The following is a 21264-nucleotide window of genomic DNA, read 5'->3' on the forward strand; positions in this document are numbered from 1 at the left end:
TTGCACGCTCATCGAAAATGTGAGATCAATCAAGCAAAGCGACATTGTAGCAAAGTACTTTGGCCACACTAATAGTACACCCAACTCTTATTTTAAAAAATCACTTGCATATATATTCTTCTACCTGACTAGACTGCAAAGTCTGTGACGGGGAGTGTCAAGTTTTACTCGACTTCATTTCCTTGGTATACAGGAAAAAAAAAAAAAAAACCAGCAAAGTATATTATAATTGTTTGCTGAAAAAATTCTATTATAATCATACAAACCATTTTTTTATGTATACTACCTTCATCCACAGTGAGAGAACCAAGTAAAAGGCATTGCAAATTTTTTTTATTCTGCTTAGCATGACGATAGGCAAGTCGGATGGTCTTTTCAGCCACCACAAGCTTTAGGTTTCTGAAAGAGAACAAAAGTCACTGATGAGTATGTTGGATCTGATATGTTAAGGGAGCTCTGGTTGGCACAGTGTTTAAGTATTTGGCTGCTAACCCAAAAGACAGCAGTTCAAATGGAGCAGCTGCTCTGTGGGAGAAAGATGTGGCAGTCTGCTTCTGTAAAGACTTACAGCCTTGGAAATCCTATGGGTCAGTTCCACTCTGTCCTACAGGGTCACTAAGAGTCGAAATTGACTTGATAGCAAGGGTTTGGGTTGGGTTTAGATATCCTAAAAAACCTTCCTGCCATGAAACACTGCCTAAAATATATATATTTTTAAAATATATCTTAAAAAATCTACAGAAAGGTTACCATCGAGAAATCCCACGGATGGAGAGGGAGAAGTGTCGAGAAATCGGAGTGGCATTAAGCAGGCATTTAAGCTATAGTTTTTCTCTAGACACTTGCTTAACTTTATGAACAAGAGCAGGGATTCGCAAATTACGAAACGAGCCTCCCGTTTTTGTAAATAAAGTTTTGTTAGAACACAGCCATATCCATATATTTACATATTGTCTACAGCATTATTGAATGCAGAAGGTAAAATATGATTAAAATATATAAAGAAATAAATGAAGGAATCTAAAATATGAGCAAGAAACAAGATACTATCGAAGAAGACCAGGGGGAAAACAGTTTGGCAATTCCTCAAAAACTACAAAATTACCATAGAACCCAGCACTCTCACTCCTAAGTATATATCCAAGAGACTTGAAAGCAGGGGTTCAAACAGATACCTGTACACCAATATTCACTGTAGCACTTTTCACAATAGCCAAAAGGTAGAAACAACCAAAATGTTCATCAATAGATGAACTGATAAACAAAATCAAATAATGGAATATTACTCTGCCATAGAGAGAGATGAAATTCCCATACATGCAACAACATGGATGAATCTTGAAAACATGCTGATGTTACTGCTGAACAACATAGCTAGAAGGGGGGTATGCAAGTGTTTATTATACTATTGTCTACATTTTTCCGTGTGTTTGAAATATTTCACAATTTAAAAAGCATAAAAAAAAATTATGCTGAGTAAAATAAGTCAACCACAAAAGGACAAATGCTGTATAATTACAAGTGCATAAAAAAGGCAAATGTATACCGACTAAAGTTTATTAGTGGTTACCAGAGGAGGGCGGGATGGGAAAATGGGGGGGGGTTTAGCTTAAGTGGCACTGCGTTTCTGTTAATGGAATAATTTAGAAACAAATACTGGTGATGGTTGTATATCATGATGAATATAACCAATGTCACTGAATTGTACATGTAAAAAATGGGCAAATGCTTTGTTATATATATTTTCACCACGATAATACTTAAAAAAAAGGGAGGAGGAAGTCGAAGGGTCAGAGTAAGAAAAAGGAGATATGATGACAGAAGCAGAGGCTCAGAGAGAGGTGTGAAGATGCTACACTGCTGGTTTTGAAGATGGAGGAAGGGGCCACAAGCTAAGGAACGCAGGCAGCTAAGCTCTTAAAGCTGGAAAAGACAATAAAAGAGACTCCCCTAGAGCTTCCAGAAGGAATGTAGCTCTCTCAGCACCTTGATATTAGCCCCAGGAGACCCATTTCAAACTTCTGATGTTCAGGTATATAAGATAATAAATGTACATTAAAAAAAAAAAAAAGACCAGGCAAATTTGAAAAAGAACCATATAGAACTTACTGGAGTTCTGAACACCAGAAGGATACTTGGCTGAACACAACATTGCCCGATTCCTGTCAGATTTTAGATTGAGGTCCAAAAGACTCAGCTCATCATTTGGCCTCCTAAACAGAACTGGGCTCACCTTTGGATTCTTGTCCCCCATCCCAAGAGGGTATGAGAGATTTGGAGTCAAGATAAAAGGGATCTGTTTATTATTATATAAACTGTAAATATGTACACACACATCCCCCACACATTTGTCATTCTGTCGTACTCTGGGGGCTTGTGTGTTGCTGTGATGTTGGAAGCTATGCCACCAGTATTCAAACACCAGCAGGGTCACCCATGGCAGACAGGTTTCAGCTGAGCTTCCAGACTAAGAGACATTAGGAAGAAGGACCTGACAGTCTACTTCTGAAAACAATCATTCAGTGAAAACCTTATGAACAGTGATGGAACACTGTCTGCTACAGTGCTGGAAGATGAACCCCTCAGGTTGGAAAGCACTCAAAATACAACTCGGGAAGAGCTTCCTCCTCATATCAGAGTTAACCTTAATGACATAGATGGAGTCAAACTTTTGGGACCTTCATTTGCTGATGTGGCACCATTCAGAAGGAGAAGAAACAGATGCAAACATCCATTAACAATCAGAACCTGAAATGTACAAAGTATGAACTGAGGAAAATGGGAAATCGTCAAAGATGAAACAGAACGCATAAAGATTGATATCCTTGGCATTAGTGAGCTGAAACGGACTAATCATTGGTCATTTTGAATCGGACAATCATTAAGGTCTACTATGTCAGAAATGACAAACTGAAGAGGAATGGTATTGCATTCATTGTCAAAAAGAACATTTCAAGATCTATCCTGAAGTACAACACTGTTGTCAGTGATAGGATAATATCCACACCTCTACAAGGAAGACCAGTTAATATGACTATTATTCTAACTTACGCAACAACCACTAAGGCCAAAGATTTAAAAATTGAAGATTTTTACCAACTTCTGTGGTCTAAAATTGATCGAACATGCGATCAGGATGAACTGTTAATTACTGGTGATTGGAATTTGGAAACCGGTAACAAGGAAAGATCGGTAGTTGGAAAATACGACCTTGGTGACAGAAACGCTGCCAGAGATCACATGATAGAATTTTACAAAACTAACAACTCCTTCGTTGCAAATACCTTTTTTCACCAAAGTAAATGGCAGATGGAAACACAGGTATCAAACAGAGTACGTCTGTGGAAAGAGACAATGGAAAAGCTCAATATCATGAGTCAGAACAAGGCCAGGAGCCAACTGCAGATCAGACCATCAATTACTCATATGCCAGTTCAAGTTGAAAGTGAAGAAAATTAGAACAAGTCAACGAGAGCCAAAGTACAACCTTGAGTATATCCCACCTGAATTTAGAGACCATCTGAAGAACAGATTTGATGTGCTGAACACGCATGACCGAAGACCAGACAAGTCTGGGAATGACATCAAGGACTCCACACATGAAGAAAGCAAGAGGTCATTAAAAAGACAAGAGAGAAAGAAAAGACCTAAATGGATGTCAGAAGAGACTCTGAAACTTGCTCTTGAACATCAAGCATCTAAAGCAAAAGTAAGAAATGATGAAGCAAAAGAGCTGAACAGAAGATTTCAAAGGGTGGCTGGAGAAGACAAAGTAAAGTATTATGATGACATGTGCAAAGACCTGGAGATAGAAAACCAAAAGGAAAGAACACGCTCAGCATTTCTCAAGCTGAGAGAATGGAAGAAAAAATTAAAGACTCAAGTTCCAATACTGAAGAATTCTATGGGGAAAATACTAAACGACGCAAGAAGCATCAAAAGAAGATGGAAGGAATATACAGAGTCACTATACCTAGAAGAATTGATCAATGTCCAACCATTTCAGGAGGTAACATACGATCAGGAACTGATGGTACTGATGGAAGAAGTCCAAGCCACATGGAAAGCATTGGTGAAAAACAAGGCCCCAGGAATTGACAGGATAGCAATCGAGATGTTTCAACAGATGCTGCACTGGAAGTGCCCACTTATCTATACCAAGAAATTTGGAAGACAGCTACCCAACCAACCAACTAGAAGAGATCTGTATTTATGCCTATTCCCAAGAAAGGTGATCCAACCGAATGTGGACATTACTAAACAATATCATTAATATCCTAAGCAAGCAAAATTTTGAAGATCATTCAAAAGCAGCTGCAGCAGTATATCCACAGAGAACTGCCAGAAATTCAAGCTGGATTTAGAAGAGGATGTAGAACCAGGGATATCATTGCTGATGTCAGATGGATCCTGGCTGAAAGCAGAGGATACCAGATAGATGTTTACTTATGTTTTATTGACTATGGAAAGGCATTCGACTGTGTGGATCATAACAAACCATGGATAACATTGCAAAGAATGGGAATTCCGAAACAATTGTGCTCAGGAGGAATCCGTACATGGATCAAGAGGCAGTCGTTTGAACAGAACAAGAGGATACTGTGTGGTTTAAAATCAGGAAGGGTGTGCATCAGGGTTGTATCATTTCACTATACCTATTCAATCTGTATGCTGAGCAAATAATCTGAGAAAAAGACCATGTGAAGAAGAACGGGGCATCAGGATTGGAGGAAGACTCATTAACAACCTGCGTTATACAGATGACACAACCTCATTTGTTGAAAGTGAAGAGGACTTGAAGCACTTCCTGATGAAGATCAAAGACCACAGGCTTCAGTATGGATTGCACCTCAACATAAAGAAAACAAAAATCCTCACAACTGGACCAATAAGCAATGTCATGACGAACGAAGAAAAGACTAAGGTTGTCAAGGATTTCATTTTACTTGGATCCACAATCAATACCCTTCGAAGCTGCAGTCAAAAAATCAAAAGACACATTGCATTGGGCAAATCTATCGCAAAAGACCTCTTTCAAGTGCTGAAAAGCAAAGATGTCACCTTGAGGACTACAGTGCCCATAGTGTTTTCAACTGCCTCATATGCATGCGAAAAGTGGACAACGAATAAGGAAGACCCAAGGAGAACTGACGCCTCTGAATTGTGGTGACGGTGAAGAATACTGAATATACCATAAAAAAAATAGAGTGCCAAAAAAACAAACAAATCTGTCTTGGAAGAAGTACAACCAGAATGCTCCTTAGAAGCAAGGATGGAGAGACTACATCTCACATACTTTGGGCATGTTATCAGAAGGGATCAGTCCCTGGAGAAGGACATCATGCTTGGTAGAGGGTCAGCGAAAAGAAGAAGACCCTCAACGAGATGGATTTACACTGTGGCTGCAACAATAGGCTCAAGCACAGCAACAACTGTGAGGATGGCAGAGGACCGGGCAGTGTTTCCTTCTGCTGTGCATAGGGTCACTATGAGTCGGAACTGACTCAACGGCATCTAACAACACACACACACACACACATACACACACATATATATATATATACACATACATATATATAAAATAAATGATTTTATATAGAGTATACTTTTTTTTTTGTACTTTACATTTAAAAAACTAAACAGGTTAGACAGCAATTAAACACAGTAGAAATTCAGTGAAAGAACAAAAGAAATTACTTAAGATTTAGCACAGAAAGACAGCAATAGAAAATATGAAAGACAGGTTAAATAACATGAAGAATCAACAGGTCTAACACACATATAATTGAACTTCCATAAGAATCTCCCTGTTTTTGTCAACGACATCACTCTTCTCGACCTAATGATCTAAACGCAAGTACTTTCTAACCTGTATCTTTCCATCAGTTCGTCTATTTCAGTCAATTATCAAATCCTCTAAACTGTTTCTTCAAAATGCCTTGTTTCATTCTTCCCTCTTCATCTCAATACTGTTACACTGCTCTAAATCCTTATAATACCAAAACCAAACCTATTGCTGTAGAGTCAATTGCAACTCACAGTGACCCTATAGAACAGAGTAGAACTGCCCCATAGGGTTTCCAAGGAGCAGCTGGTGGATTCGAACTACTGACCCTTTGGTTAGCAGCTGAGCTCTTAACCATTGCACCACCGGCTCCAAATCCTTGTAATACGTAACCCAGACCCAGTGCCGTCGAGTCGATTCCGACTCATAGCGATATCACTTATCAAATGCTTTCTAAGTTCTGGGCACTATGCCAACTGCTTCACAGAGCCTGTCTCATTTAATACTTACAAGAGTGTTATGAAACAGGTATTCTGATCCCCATTTTATAAAAAAGAAAACTGAATCTTAGCCACTTTACCTAGGTAACATAAATAATACGAGGTAGAATCAAGATTTAACCCTCTAGGTAGTCTGACCCCAGTGATAGCACCTTAAGCCGTTATGACATAAAACCTTGTTGCTTTGCTTATGGAAAACCATCTCACAGCTAGGTGGACTCTAGGCTCTTCCCACTATAATCCACTCTCCTTAGAATTGCTTTTAACAAGTAACTTTCTTATATACAAAGTCTCAATGGAGCTCTACTTACTGCTGCTTTAAGTCTAAACTTCTATGTCTTTCTTTCAAGGTCCTGGCCCTAGCCACAATATTTTATATTCTTTCTAATATGGCGTATCCAGTCAAAATCAATTCAATCTTCTCATTGTTCTACAAAGACATCATGCTATCTTTGAAAAATCCAGTTTTTATCATATTTCTTTGTTTCTGAATTCCTACAATATTCAGACTTTAGATTTGTGGAATATTTTAAATGTGAATTAATATTATTTCTCAAAAGAATTAGCAACAGATTTAAGAGGAAGCAGAAGTATGATTTTGTCTGAGAGGCTCTTCTAAATAGAAAAGTAAAGAAAAATGAATAATTGATCATAGTATGTAATTTTATCTGTTACACATTCATTTTATTCCTGCTTATACTGGTTTGATGTGAAAAGAGAAACATACCTGTAGTAATTAAGATGTAAGTAGCTGAAATCTCCAATTGGTGTTTGGTTCCAAAGTGCACATTTTGATGGAGGAAAGTAGAAAGGTACCATCCTTGAGGGAAGCCTTTAAAAAAAAAAATTAAAAATCAAAGCACAAGGAAAATCAAACTTCACAGAAATTTTCTAAGAACCAATGAACAATCTTTAAATGATGGGACTTTATCAGGTTATATTTATAATTTTAGAAGAGTTGAAAAATATTTATAAAGTAAAAGAAAAAAAGAGAAGAATACTCATAATTCTACTACCAGGAGAAAAAGCACTCAAAATTTGGCTATACCCTTTTCTGCCTTTTTCTATATACACACAAGCTTTTATAAAAAAAATTTTTTTTCTTGTATCAATCACATAAAATCCATGAAAAATGAGTATAAACCATGAATTTACATTTAAATTTAAAATTTGTCTTTCTATCCTAATTCCTTGACTGGCTAGATGATACCTAATAAAATTATGAAAAGCACAAAAACTTCCTGGATTTTTAATTATTTCCAAACTTGGTATCTTAGGTTCTATCACACAAGTTTAATTATCAAAGCATCAAAAGGACATTAAAACAATTCCTCAACAAAGATTCTACGGGCAGTGTAAAACAAGATTTCAGTGTTAAATCTTAGAGGGTATCATTATTAAGTTTTATTTTACATAAAAGAATAACATGAAAAAAATCACACAAAAAAGTCAATGGAAAAGGAACGGGGAGAAAAACGGCCTAATGTCACATGTAATTAAAGCAAGAAAGCTCTGGCAGTGAGCTGCCCACAACAATACATTTGCAGTGATAGCCCCCGCCCACTCCCCATCTGTCAGTTTTGTCATTCTGTGGTAGCTTGTGTTTTGCTGCGATGCTGGATGCTACCCCACTGGTATTTCAGTATCAGCAGGGTCACCCATTGCAGACAAGTTTTAGCGGAGTCTCCAGACTAAGACTAGGAAGAAAGGCCTAGCAATCTTTTAAAAATTAGCCAATGAAAACCTTAATGGATCACAACTGAACACTGTCTGACTTGCTTGCTTTGGAGACATCATCAGGAGGGACCAATCACTAGAGGAAGGCATTGTGTTCAGTGAAGTAGAGGGCCACTGAAGGTGAGAGAAACCTTCAGTGAGATGGACTGACACAGTAACACCAACTATGGACTCCAACATGTCAGCAATCATAAAGATGATGAAGGACAGAGTAACATTTCATTCTGTTGTACACAGGGTTGCCAAGAGTCAGAGCTGACTCAACAGCAGCTATCTATCTAAGCCATTAAATAGTTGAACTGAAAGATCATCGTATACTGCACTAAGAATACCTTATTCTAATACTGGGGAAGTCAGCACAACTTGACCAAGGCAAAGTCATAGAAGGCTCACAGACATATCCAAACTCACTGAGGAACCCAGTTACTGGGCTGAGGGTTGGGGACCATGCTCTCGAGGGACATCTAGCTTAACTGGCATAACATAGTTTATAAAGAAGACATTCTATATCCGACTGCGGTGAGTAGTGTCTGGGTTCTTAAAAGCCTTTGTTGTTGTTGTTAGGTGCCATTGAGTCGGTTCCGTCTCAAAGTAACTCTATGTACAAGAAAACGAAACACTGCCCGGTCCTGCGCCATCCTCACAATCGTTATGCTTGAGCCCATTGTTGCAGCCACTGTGTCAATCCATCTTGTTGAGGGTCTTCCTCTTTTTCGCTGACCCTCTACTTTACCAAGCATGATGACCTTCTCCAGGGACTGATCCCTCCTGACAACACGTCCAAAGTATGTAAGAAGTAGTTCTGCCATCCTTGCTTCTAAGGAGCATTCTGGTTGTACTTCTTCCAAGACAGAAGAAGTTATTTTGCCAGTCCATGGTACATTCAATACTCTTCACCAACACCATAATTTAAAGGCATCAATTCTTCTCCAGTCTTCCTTAGTCATAGTCCAGCTTTCACATGCGTATGTGACGATTAAAACACTACCTTAGTCTTCAAGGCGATGTTTTTGCTTTTCAACACTTCTGCAGCAGAATTGCCCAGTGCAATCTGTCCTTTGATTTCTTGACTGCTGTTTCCATGGGTATGGATTATGCATCCAAGTAAAATGAAATCCTTGACGACTTCAATCTTTTCTGTTTATCATGTTGCTTATTGGTCCAGTTGTGGGAATTTTTTTTTCTTTATGTTGAGGTGTAATCCATACTGAAGGCTGTGGTCTTTGATCTTCATAAGTGCTTGAAGTCCTCTTCACTTTCAGAAAATAAGGTTGTTTCATCTGCATAATGCAGGTTGTTAATGAGTCTTCCTCCAATACTGATGCCCCATTCTTCTTCATATAAGCCAGCTTCTCAGATTATTTGCTTAGCATGTAGATTGAATAGATATGGTGAAATGATACAACCCTGACGCACACCTTTCCTGACTTTAAACCACACAGTATTCCCTTTTTCTCTTCAAATGTTTGACTCTTGATGTATGTACAGGCTCCTCATGAGCACAATGAAGTGTTCTGGAATTCCCATTCTTCACAATGTTATCCATAATTTGTTATGATCCACACAGTCGAATGCCTCTGCATAGTCAACAGAACACAGGTAAATATCTCTCTGGTATTCTCTGCTTTCAGCCAGGATCTATCTGACATCACCGATGATATCCCTGGTTCCACATCCTCTTCTAAATCCGGCCTGAACTTCTGGTAGCTCCATGTCAATATACTGCTACAGCCGCTTCTGAAAGATTCTCAGCAAAATTTTACTTGCGTGTGATATTGATATTGCTTGATAATTTCTGCATTCGGTTGGATTACTTTTCTTGGGGACAGGCATAAATATGGATCTCTTCCAGTTTGTTGGCTAGGTAGCAGTCTTCCAAACTTCTTGGCATAGGCGAGCGAGCACTGCCAGCGCTGCATCCATTTGCTGAAACATCTCAATTAGTATTCCGTCAATTCCTGGAGCCTTGTTTTTTGCCAGTGCCTTCCATGCAGCTTGAACTTCTTCCTTCAGTACCATCTGTTCTTAATCATATGCTACCTCCTGAAATGGCTGTTGTTGTTGTTGTTAGGTGCCGTCGAGTCAGTTCTCACTCATAGTGACCCTATGCACAACAGAACGAAACACTGCCCGGTCCTGCACCATCCTTACAATCGTTGTTATGCTTGAGCACATTGTTGCAGCCACTGTGTCAATCCACCTCACTGAGGGTCTTCCTTTTTTCTGCTGACCCTGTACTCTGCCAAGCAAGATGTCCTTCTCCAGGGACTGATCCCTCCCGACAACATGTCCAAAGTATGTAAGACACAGTCTCGCCACCCTGTACTGTCAATCAATTCTTCTAGGTATAGTGACTCTGTGTATTCCTTCTATCTTATTTTGACACTTTCTGTGTTGTTTAATATTTTTCCTGTAGAATTTTTCACTATTGCACTTGAGGCTTGAATTTTTTCTTCCATTCTCTCGGCTAGAGAAATACTGAGCATGTTCTTCCCGTTTGGTTTTCTATCTCCAGGTCTTCTCACATGTCATTGTAATACTTTGTCTTCTGGAGCTACCCTTTGAAATCTTCTGTTCAGCTCTTTTACTTCATCATTTCTTCCTTTTGCTTTAGCTACTCGACGTTCAAGAGCAAGTTTCAGAGTCTCTTCTGATGTCCATTTAGGTGTTTTCTTTCTTTTTATGACCTCTTACTTTCTTCATGTATGTTCTTGATGTCATTCTACAACTTGTCTGGTCTTCAGTTATTAGTGTTCAGCGAATGAAATCTATTCCTGAGATGGTCTCTAAATTCAGGTGGGATATACTCAAGGTTGCACTTTGGCTCTCATTGACTTGTTCTAATTTTCTTCAGTTTCAACTTGAACTTGCATGAGTAATTGATGGTCTGTTCCGCAACCAAACCCTGGCCTTGTTCTGGCTGATGACACTGAGGTTTTCCATCATCTCTTTTCACAAATGTAGTCGATTTGATTCCTGTGTTTCCATCTCATGAGGTCCATGTGTATAGTTGTCGCTTACATTGGTGAAAAAAGGTATTTGCAGTGAAGAAGTCGTTGGTCTTGCAAAATTCTACCATGCAATCTCCAGCATCATTTCTATCACGAAGGCCATATTTTCCAACTACCGATCCTTCTTGTTTCCACCTTTTGTATTCCAATCACAAGTAATTATCAATGCATCCACACTGCATGTTTGATCAACTTCAGACTGAGGAAACTGGTAAAAATCTTCAATTTTTTCATTTTTGGCCTTAGTGGTTGGTGTGTAAATTAGAATAATAGTACTAACTGGTCTTCTTGTAGGCATATGGATATTATCCTATCACTGTCAACAGTGTTGTACTTCAGGATAGATCTTGAAATGTTCTTTTTGACAATATATGCAACACTATTCCTTTTCAAGTTGTCATTCCTGGCATAGTAGACCACATGGTTGTCCAATTCAAAATGGTCAATACCAATCCATTTCAGCTCACTAACACCTAGGCTATCAATGTTTATGAGTTCCATTTCATTTTTGACAATTTCTAATTTTCCTAGATTCATACTGCGCACATTTCACGTTCCAATTATTAATGGATGTTTGCAGCTGTTTCTTCTCATTTTGAATGGTGCCACATCAGCAAATGAAGGTCCCCAAAGCTTGACTCCATCCACATCATTAAAGTCAACAACTCTACTTTGAGGAGGCAGCTCTTCCCCAGTCATATCTAAGTGCCTTCCAACCTGAGGGGTTCATCTTCCAGCATTATATCAGACAATGTTCTACTGCTATTCATAAGGTTTTCACTGGCTAATTCTTTTCAGAAGTAGACCCCTGGGTCCTTCTTCTTAGTCTGTCTTTGTCTGGAAGCTCAGCTGAAATCTGTCCACCATGAGTGACCCTGCTGGTATTTGAATAGCAGTGGCACAGCTTCCAGTATCACAGCAACACACAAGACCCCACAGTACAACAAACTGACAAACTGTCGGGGTATAAGCCTGCCAGTGGCCACTTATATCTACTGGTCCTAGCCCAGCTGCAGCAAAGGAGAATGAAGAAAACCAAAGACACAAGGAAAAGATTAGTCCAAAGGACTAATGGACACCAACTACCACAACCTCCACCAAACTGAGCCCAGAATAACAAGATGGTGCCTGGCTACCAACACTGACTGCTCTAACAGGGATCATAATACAGGGTCCTGGGCAGAACGGGAGAAGAATATAGAACAAAATTCAAATTCACAAGAAACCCCAAGAGAATGGCCCCCAGACACCCTTCTAACTCATTACTGAAGTCATTTTGAAGGCTCACCCTTCAGCCAAAGATTAGACAGATCTATAGGGCAAACAATAACACACTCGAGGAACATGCTTCGTAGTTCAATCACGTATATAAGACTAAATGGGCACAGCAGCCCAAAAGCAAAGATGAGAAGGCAGGAAGGGACAGGAAAACTAGATAAATGGAAACAGGGAATCAAAGGCGGGGAAAGAGAATGTGTTGATACATAATAGAGTTGGCAACCAATGTCACAAAACAATTTGCGTATTAATTGTTCAATGAGAAACTAACTTGCTCAATAAACTTTCACCTAAAGCATCAAAAAAAAAAAAAATACCTTTTTCTAGATCTTACTTTCATGTATCATCTGATGAAACATCGCATCTAAAATATAAGCCCCAGTTTACTGATCATATACTATGTTCTTGGTTCAAACACTGGCTTCCCACACTCCTAGCTGTGTACTTTCAAACTCTTGCCTAACTTGAGCTCGTAATATCTATATGAAGGATTTCTAATCCCCTTTTTAAAAGGTGAAGACACAGTCTGAGATTTAAAAACAGGTTTAAGGTCACAAAGCTAGTAAATAATATATCCTTCCTGTCTGTCTAATATATTTAAAATTTACCTATCCATGAGAAGCAGTATGACTTAGTAGTTAAGAGCAAAGAGCCTAAATGGAAATCAACTGCTTGAGTCTGATAAAAAAACTGGCTTCAAATTTGCTAGCTGTGACCTTGATCAAGTTACTTAACTTCTGTGGAATATTAGTACCTCCTTGAAGTGTTACAGTGAATAATAAATGAGGCAATATATATAAAGGGCTTAGAATAATTCCTGGCTCATGATAAGTGCTCAATGTTAGTTATTTCTTTTTCACTTTCAGTAGTTCACAGTGCCTTTAAAGCTCAACCTGCACTACTTCAGATTTACTTCCCAGGCTGTATAGAGTAGAAGTCGTCAGGTTTAAATCCTGGTTATCCCACTTACCAACCATATATACTTGGAATGGTTAATCTATGCCACAGTTACCTCACTTAAAAAAAAAGTGGATAATATCAGTACCTACACCTCATAGGTCTGTCGTGGGGATTAAATAAAAATAATGCACGTAAAGTGTTTAGCATGGCACTAGACACATAAAATGTCAATAAAAGTTATTATTAGCCTATTATTATTTTTGGCCTTTTTCTTAATCTGGGGTACAAAGCCTTTGGAATCATAGGAGACACAAATCCCCTGAAATCGGCTATAAAATTTTGCATGTATATGTGTGTTTTTCCCTGTTAATGGGATTCAAAGGGATCTGTAACCTAAAAAAATTCCAAACTGTGCCTTAGAACCCAGAAATTATTGAAAACCAAGAGGTCACTAAATGAGTAAAAGAAACTAGAGTTGGATAGATAAGAAATAATTAGTTTAAAGTGCATCAGTATATTACTAAAAAAACCCAAAACCCAAACCTACTGCCATCTGGTCAATTTTGACTCATAGTGACCCCGCAGGGTTTCCCAGGCAGTAAATTTTTACAGAAGCAGATTTCTCTTGTGAAGCCACTGGTGGTTTCAAACTGTCCACCTTTCAATTAGCAGTCCATCTCTTTACCCACTGCACCACCAGGGCTCCCCTATGAGTATATTATCGTACCTAAAATGTAAGGAATGAATTTGATACTACAGTCAACCTGATAATGAAATAAAAACGAAAGAATGTATCTAACTTGTTACGTAACTGGACCTGTAAAAGAACTTAAAAGAAGTTGACACATTCTCAGTGAATATTTACAGTTGGCCGTTGGTTTAATCTAAGAGGTGATAGTGGGGTAGAACCAAGTAAAAACCCTGTTGCCATTGAGTCGATTCAGACTCATAGAGACCCTATAGGACAGAGTATAACTGCTCCATAAGGCTTCCAAGGAGCAGCTGGTAGATATGAGCTGCCCACCTTTTGGTTAGCAGCCAAATGCTTAACCACTACACTACTAGGGCCTGCAGTGGGGTAGAACAGAACGGCCAAAGTTAAAGCAAAAAGGAATATGATAGCCTCCTTGGGTTTTGTTTCCTATTGTCTTTATCAAGAACATCTGGCACAAAGAAAATCAATACAGAGAATAAAGGCACCCTAAGGATTCACTTCTAATTTGGAAAAAAAAAAAAAAAAAAATCCACGTATCAGCACGAATTGCTCTTCCCTAGGGGGAAAAGAACAATAAATGATCCAAGGAGCCAAATAAAACAAGCCCATTTGCTTGGTGCCCATATTAATGACAGACTGAGAAAATTAGGAGACAGGTGGCAAGCTCCTCGGTCCTATTTCATATGAGTGGGAAAAGGCTTGGGAACTTGTGAGTAACCCAATGTGAATTTTTCCTCATCAAGAAACTAATATTTCTAAGCTGGTATTAGGGAACCCAGGCTTGGAAAGGGACAGTGTTGACATGTCGTGGGGTTGGTAACCCAATGTCATAGGACAATGTGTATACTAACTGTGTGATGAGAAACTAGTTTGTTCTGTAAACCTTCATCTAAAGTACAATAAAAAAAAAAAAGAAATGAAAACAAAAACTTGATAGAATTAAAAAAAAAAAAAAAAAAAGAAATTAGTATTTGTTAAAATAGAGAAGGAACCCAATCACTTTCCCACTTGTCTAGGATATAGGGTTTTTATCCTCAAGAGTTCCCACAATAAAAAAGATCCTCTGTATAACTAAAATAAGGGAAGAAGGAATTAGGACTAATATTTACTCAGTGTCTACTACGTACTAGGGTCTTTTAGGAATTTTATTTAACTCTTCATAATAATCTTCTGTTAGAGATTAAAAAAAAAAAATTGCCATTGAGTTGATTGTGACTCATGGCAACCACATGTGTCGGAGTAGAAATGTGCTCCACAGGGTCTCCAGCGTCCAATAGTTCAGAAGTACATCACCAGGTCTTTCTTCTGAGGTGCCTCTGCATGAGTTTGAACCTCCAACCTTCTGGTTAGCAGCCAAATGTGTTAACCAACTTCACCACCCAGGGAGAAATTACCACCTTAATTTTATAGATGAGGAATCTGAGGCTTAGAGATGGTAATTAACTTAACCAAGGTCACCCAGCTAATTAGCAGAGCTAGGATATGGAACCAGGTTTTCCTGATTCTAATGCTTACGTTCCTTCTTCTATTTCAATCCTACTTTCCCAAGTTATGTGAGCAGCTATGAAAAAAATATTTTGTAACAATATTTCTATACCTGCTATTCATCTGGGGTCCTGCAAGAGGATATACAGGCTCCATAATTTGGTGAATGATTCATCCAATTTCAAATGCTTAGTAACCTAAAAAATAAAAGAGAATATTACGAATGGGTAACAAAAACAAAGATTTAACCACTTATTAACAAAAGTATAGGCAAAAATATCTAGGATACTTATTTGAATTATGTTATAGATTAATAAGATAAAATGCTTATGGATTCTGTAAGTCATTTTCGTAGTTTACAGCCATTCTCCCTATAAATTAATTCTGCCCCAAGATCAACTTAATGAGCAGTAAGGCAGGCCATATTTTAACCACATTTCTCTCCCTCATGTTCACCTGTACACAGAGGATGCATGTTACATGACTTTGCCAACGTCATGCACCTTTTGATGAGATTTATAACTGGAATTGGAGGTCTTCAGATCTCCCAAGCCCACTATGCTTGTCATCACATCTAGGTAGGGAACTGTTGTAGTATTTTTACGCATTATGTGTTGCTACTTTGTAGTTAAGAGGATCCTTATAGGCTAAGGAAAGGATCTAGAACATGACCTTCTTTGCATGTGGCAAACCTTACAAAAAATCACAAGAGATCTTTATTTATGTTGATACGCAAACAATGATTTATTTTAAAAACTGTATTGTACCTAGCTATTCCCCTTTACTCCTGAGAGAACTCGTATGAAAGATTTAAAGAAATCAGTTAGCATTTCTTTTATTAATCAAATGCAGTAATACCAAATTGTCAAATTAATATAAGAGATTTTTTAACAAAAGCCTCAAACTGTTCGGGAAATCACAAAACAGCAGACAGGAACAATTATAGCTAGGTATTTATCGGACCTATAATGCAGTTACCAAGGAATCTTCAGTCTTGTAGAGATGAAAGACAAACTATTGCATTCCCACAAACTGATATTTATCAGTGTTAAATCAGTGGTCTTTTTTTTTTCTCCATATGTCCTCTCTGAGTAAACTCATCTACTCCCATTGTTTCCACATCTATCTATGTAAGCACCTTCAGCTCTCACCTCTCTTCTGAGTTTCAAATCCATATTTCTAATTGCTCACTAGATATAACCATCTAAATATTATCAAAACATAGACTTAATAAATCCTTTCTTTCTTTATACTTTTCCTATATTAAGCCTTATATTTCTTTAGGCCCTGCTTGCTATTTCGATTCGAGAAAAAAAGGAATCGTCTGAAGCAAGATAAGGGAAAAAAGGGTTATTAATGCCAGTATAGGAGTCATTTAGCAGACAGTTTTTACATAAAGTCAGAGGCTGGAAATATTTACAAGAACAAAATCCTACTGAAAGTACCCTGTAAGGTAGCCTAAAAAGTCCCTTTTGGAGACATCTGGACTTCAAAGGTCAGGTTTAATGTAGCTTCTACGGAATGTAGCCTTTAATTTCCAAAGCCCTTTTATGCCATACGGTTATTATGGATAACAGTATACATATTAAAAAAAAACATATTAATAACTGTAATTTTACAAGGTAATAAAATGTCATTTTTCTTCATTAAACAAAATAGTCTTAAACTCCATATTTGTATCTTCTTTCTTTTTGTATTAGGGTAAAAAAAAAATAGGATAATACTGATTCATTTTTCACCTCAAAGCAATACATGTATAGCATTTTACTTTGACAATATCACACAAGCAATTAAAGCTAAGGAAACTAAAACCAAACACTACCTATACCTAGCAAAACATATTCTCAGATAATGGCATTATTGTCTAGCAAATGGAAACCATGAAGTCGTCCTTACCTCTCCTTTCTCCTGCCATGTAAATTCTGTCTTTCCGTGCCCACTGCCTTAGTTTCTAACCTCATCAATTCTCACCAGGTTTACCTGAAAGTCCTCCCAGTGCTGCTAGGATATTTCTATACTAATTTGATCTAGTAATTCCACCTAGTTAAAAAGTTCTGATGGCTTTTCTTCATATACAGAATAAAGAAACTTCACAATCTGGCCCCATCCTATTATTCCAACCTTATATCTCCTTATCCACTCATCCTACATCCCAAACTGAAATACTTGCAGTCAACCTCCCTTCCCTCACACTACCCACCCACTCCATTTTAGTGTCTGCACAGGTTGTTCTCTTTACTTGAAATGCACTGGTAAACCATCGTCTTTCACAATCCAACTCGAGAGTCACGTCCTCTGAAACCTTCTCCTAAACTCTATGGCGGAGTTTCTATCTCTGTGTTTCCCTATTACTTTCACTAGATAACGAACGTCGAAAACTGAATGACGCCTTACTATGTGGCAGATTCTAGGCAGCCACTGAGAGAAATGCAAGGACGAACAATACAGGATCTCAGTCCTCAAGAAATTTCCTCAATAAAAACAACTTTAAGTGGCACGTAATCGACTGTAAACTTTTCATACACCTTATTTCGGATGATTCCCAAGGAATCTGTGGTCCACTTAGCTCCCCCCGTTAGTTCCCCTTCTGGTCCTCGGCCTCAGGCTGACCCCACCACCAAACCAAAAACCCGTTGCCGTTGAGTCGATTCCAACTCATAGGGTTTCCAAAGAGCACCTGGTGGATTCGAATTTCCGACCTTTTGGTTAGCACACTAACTCTTAACCACTACACCACCAGGGTTACTAGGAACCCACCACAGGGCCCTGAATGTTAGTTACCCACCGTCCTTCCCCAGGCCCTACGGAGAGACTCCCGGGAAAGAACGTCGTCCATTCTTGCTGCCACCCCTCAGGGAGAACCAGGAGGACGAAATCCCACTCACCGCAATCCCCGCCGAGGCCGAGGTCTGTTCGTTAGGCCGGAACAGACGGCAGCGCCAAGGAGCGCCTCCACCGCTCCCGCCCCTCCTCTGGGACGTTGGGGTCGCGGGAACAGAGGCGGCAAACACAACCTCGCTAAACGCGTAGCTCGCGCCACGCGTGCTGAGTGGCCAGAAATGCGACCCATCAGGAGCGGAGGCGGTGGCGACACGCACTGTCGCCGCAACGAGCCGGCCGACCAGCCAATCAACGCCCCGCACTGTCTCGAGCTGGGCCAATCCTAAGTCTCTAAGGAGAACAGAGAGAGCCACTGACGCTCCAGGATCGGGTCCGGAGAATTTAAATGCTGCATTTTGGCCAACGGTTTTGAGTTCCGGAGTGGGGTGGGTCTTGCGCACCCGCAGTGAAAACGCCAGCTGGAGAGCTGACAAGAGGGTAGGGGAGGAACCCGGAAGTGCTCGTAGCCGGGGTCATCGGTCTAGGATTGGCGGTTTGAGACGACTGGAAGCGGGCGGCTTAGAAACGGTTCCGAAACTCTGCCTGAGTGGACAAGGAAAAGCGGCTTTCGTCCACTGTCTTTTCTTAGAAGCATCCGCTCCTCTCAGTAACATAAAAGTAAGGAAAAAAAAAAAAGATATCCTGTTAAGTGGAAAAGAATATAAACCATTATGCTTATCTCCGCCGACTAACGTTGGTATTGGGCTTTCTCCGCCGTAATCTTATTTTATTCTACCAGAGTAGACACGCGTTGTTATCCCTATTGAACAATAGGAAAAAATCACACAGACTCCACTTTTATTAGTCTCCTGCGCAATATGAAAGGTTTTAAAAAGTCTGAGCTGCGTTTGTAGGCTGTTCTGTTCCGAATAAGTATCTATCCTTTTGAGAGTGCAAATACTATCCTTAGAAGTGTATCAAACCAGTCAATAAATATATATGCTCCATGGAATGTCATACTCTGTCCTGGAAAAATTCTTGTAATCTAGGGCACATATCTTGAAAATTATGGCTAGTGTGAGAGCTTGAATAGGAAAACTTAATAGGAAGTGGTGTGGAGGAGCGTCCGAAGTGTCGCCAACTAATCCCCTAGGGTCCCACCTGGCCCAAATTCACTCTGAAGTAGTATTTGTTGTTTTTAGTTACTGTTCCGCTCAACCGCAAACTTAAAGGTTGGTGGTTTGGAAACCGCCTAGTGGCTCTGCCCAAGAAAAGACCTGGCAACAGCCAAGAAAACCCTATGGAGTAGTTCTACTCTGTAACACATGGGGTTGCCACTAAGTATAGCTAATTCTAATAATAATAATAATAAAGAGCAACAGCTATCAAGTGCCAGCTGTGTGCCAAGCACTGTGCTGTGTATTTTACATGAGCCGTGGATGTTGACATTCTTTTTCTTGGGATCGAGAGGCTTGGAGAGGACAAAGAACTTTCCTTAGGTCATATGTGCTATCTGTAAACTCAAAAGCATAAAGTTTTGTTCACCGTCTATCCCCAGAAGAGTGCCTTGCACATGGTAGGCACTCAGTAAATATTTGTTAAATGAGAAGAGGCCACACAGCTAAATAGAGGAGCCAAGATTCAATCCAAGTGAGAGAATTAAGAAAATACCTAAGGAATGTCTGACAAATATGGCATTTATATTTAAGAAAGTATGTGAGAAATTTTTGCTGAGTAAGTGAAAAAAGAATAAATCAATATTTTTTCTGTAGAAGTATTTGTGGGTTAGTTGATATGAAACACCTCTTCTCCAAAAGTGTCTCTGCATTTGTAAAGGGCTAAGGGAACTAACATTTACTGAGTGCTTGGTACTTCCCATATACCGTGCTAAGTGCTTTACACATGTTCTCTCTTTAAGTCCCTTACAGCAGTTGAATAAGATGAAATTAGTGGTCGCTATGAGTCAGAATTGACTTGACAGCAATGGGTTTTAATTTTTGGTTTTATATTACAGGTGGGGAGCCCTGGTGGTGCAGTGTTTTAGCTCTCAGGTGCTAACGAAAGTTCCCCAGTTCAAACCCACCAGCCCCTCCATGGGAGAAAGATGTGGCAGTCGGCTTCCTTAAAGTTACACACTTGGAAACCCCATGGGGCAGTTCTATTTTGTCCTATAGGATTGCTATGAGTCAGATTCAACTCAACAGCATTTTTGTTTTTTCAATTGGCATATTATAGATGAAGTAACTGAGAATCAGAGAGATTAAATAGTTTATCTAAGGTTGTGCAACTAGTTCAAACTTAGATCTGTGTGATCACTGAACCTAGGTTTGTCTCTCTATATCCCAATCACTGTCTTGTTTTTACTATAAAAAAAAGAAACATTAAGACTAGAATAGGGAGTAGTGAGCTGGTAGAAGGAAGAAATAAACAAAAACCTTGTGGCATTAACTTTTAATTGAACAGTGTTGTGGATTGAACTGTGTCCCCCAAAAAATCTGTCAACTTGGCTGGGTCATGATTCCCATGTATGATTGTAGATTGCTACCATTTTATCTTCTGATGTGATTTCTCTATATGTTGTAAATTCTATCACTATGATGTAATAAGATGGATTAGTGGCAGTTATATTGATGAGATCTACAAGATCAGTGTCTTAAGCCAATCTCTTTTGAGATATAAAAAAGAGAAGCGACCACAAAGACATGGGGACCTCATACCACCAAAAAAGCAGCACCAGGAGCAGAGCGTGTCCTTTGGACCTGAGGTTCCTGTGCTGAGATGTCCCCAGACCAAGGGATGACTGATGCATCACAAGGACCTTCAGAGCCGACACAAAGAGAAAGCCTTCCCCTGGAGCCGGCGTCCGAATTCTGACTTTAAGCCTACTGGACAGTGAGAGAATAAACTTCTCTTTGTTAAAGCCATCCACTTGTGGTATTTCTGTCATAGCAGCACTAGATGACTAAGACAAACAGTATCTGTAACACATATGCCTTTTTATGTGTTTGTGCAATTGAATTGGGTTGAAATAAC

At 39.2% G+C, this 21264-nt stretch overlaps 1 protein-coding gene across 2 annotated transcripts in view; it reads right to left on the bottom strand.

Annotated features, from left to right (window-relative positions):
* STIL (STIL centriolar assembly protein) overlaps positions 1-18835 on the bottom strand; it is a 73725-nt gene extending 54890 nt beyond the window's left edge. For both annotated transcript variants that reach the window (XM_010591304.3, XM_003411095.4), the window contains exons 1-4: positions 18297-18835; positions 15524-15608; positions 7013-7117; positions 287-399 (exon numbers count right to left, since the gene is read on the bottom strand). In XM_010591304.3, coding sequence (XP_010589606.1) covers positions 287-399; positions 7013-7117; positions 15524-15567 — 262 coding nt within the window. In that variant the 5' untranslated portion in view covers positions 15568-15608; positions 18297-18835. The remainder of the gene's footprint in view (positions 1-286; positions 400-7012; positions 7118-15523; positions 15609-18296) is intronic.
* Between the last annotated feature and the right edge of the window lie 2429 nt (positions 18836-21264).

Source organism: Loxodonta africana, chromosome 3 (assembly GCF_030014295.1).
Source record: "Loxodonta africana isolate mLoxAfr1 chromosome 3, mLoxAfr1.hap2, whole genome shotgun sequence".
Taxonomy (NCBI): domain Eukaryota; kingdom Metazoa; phylum Chordata; class Mammalia; order Proboscidea; family Elephantidae; genus Loxodonta; species Loxodonta africana.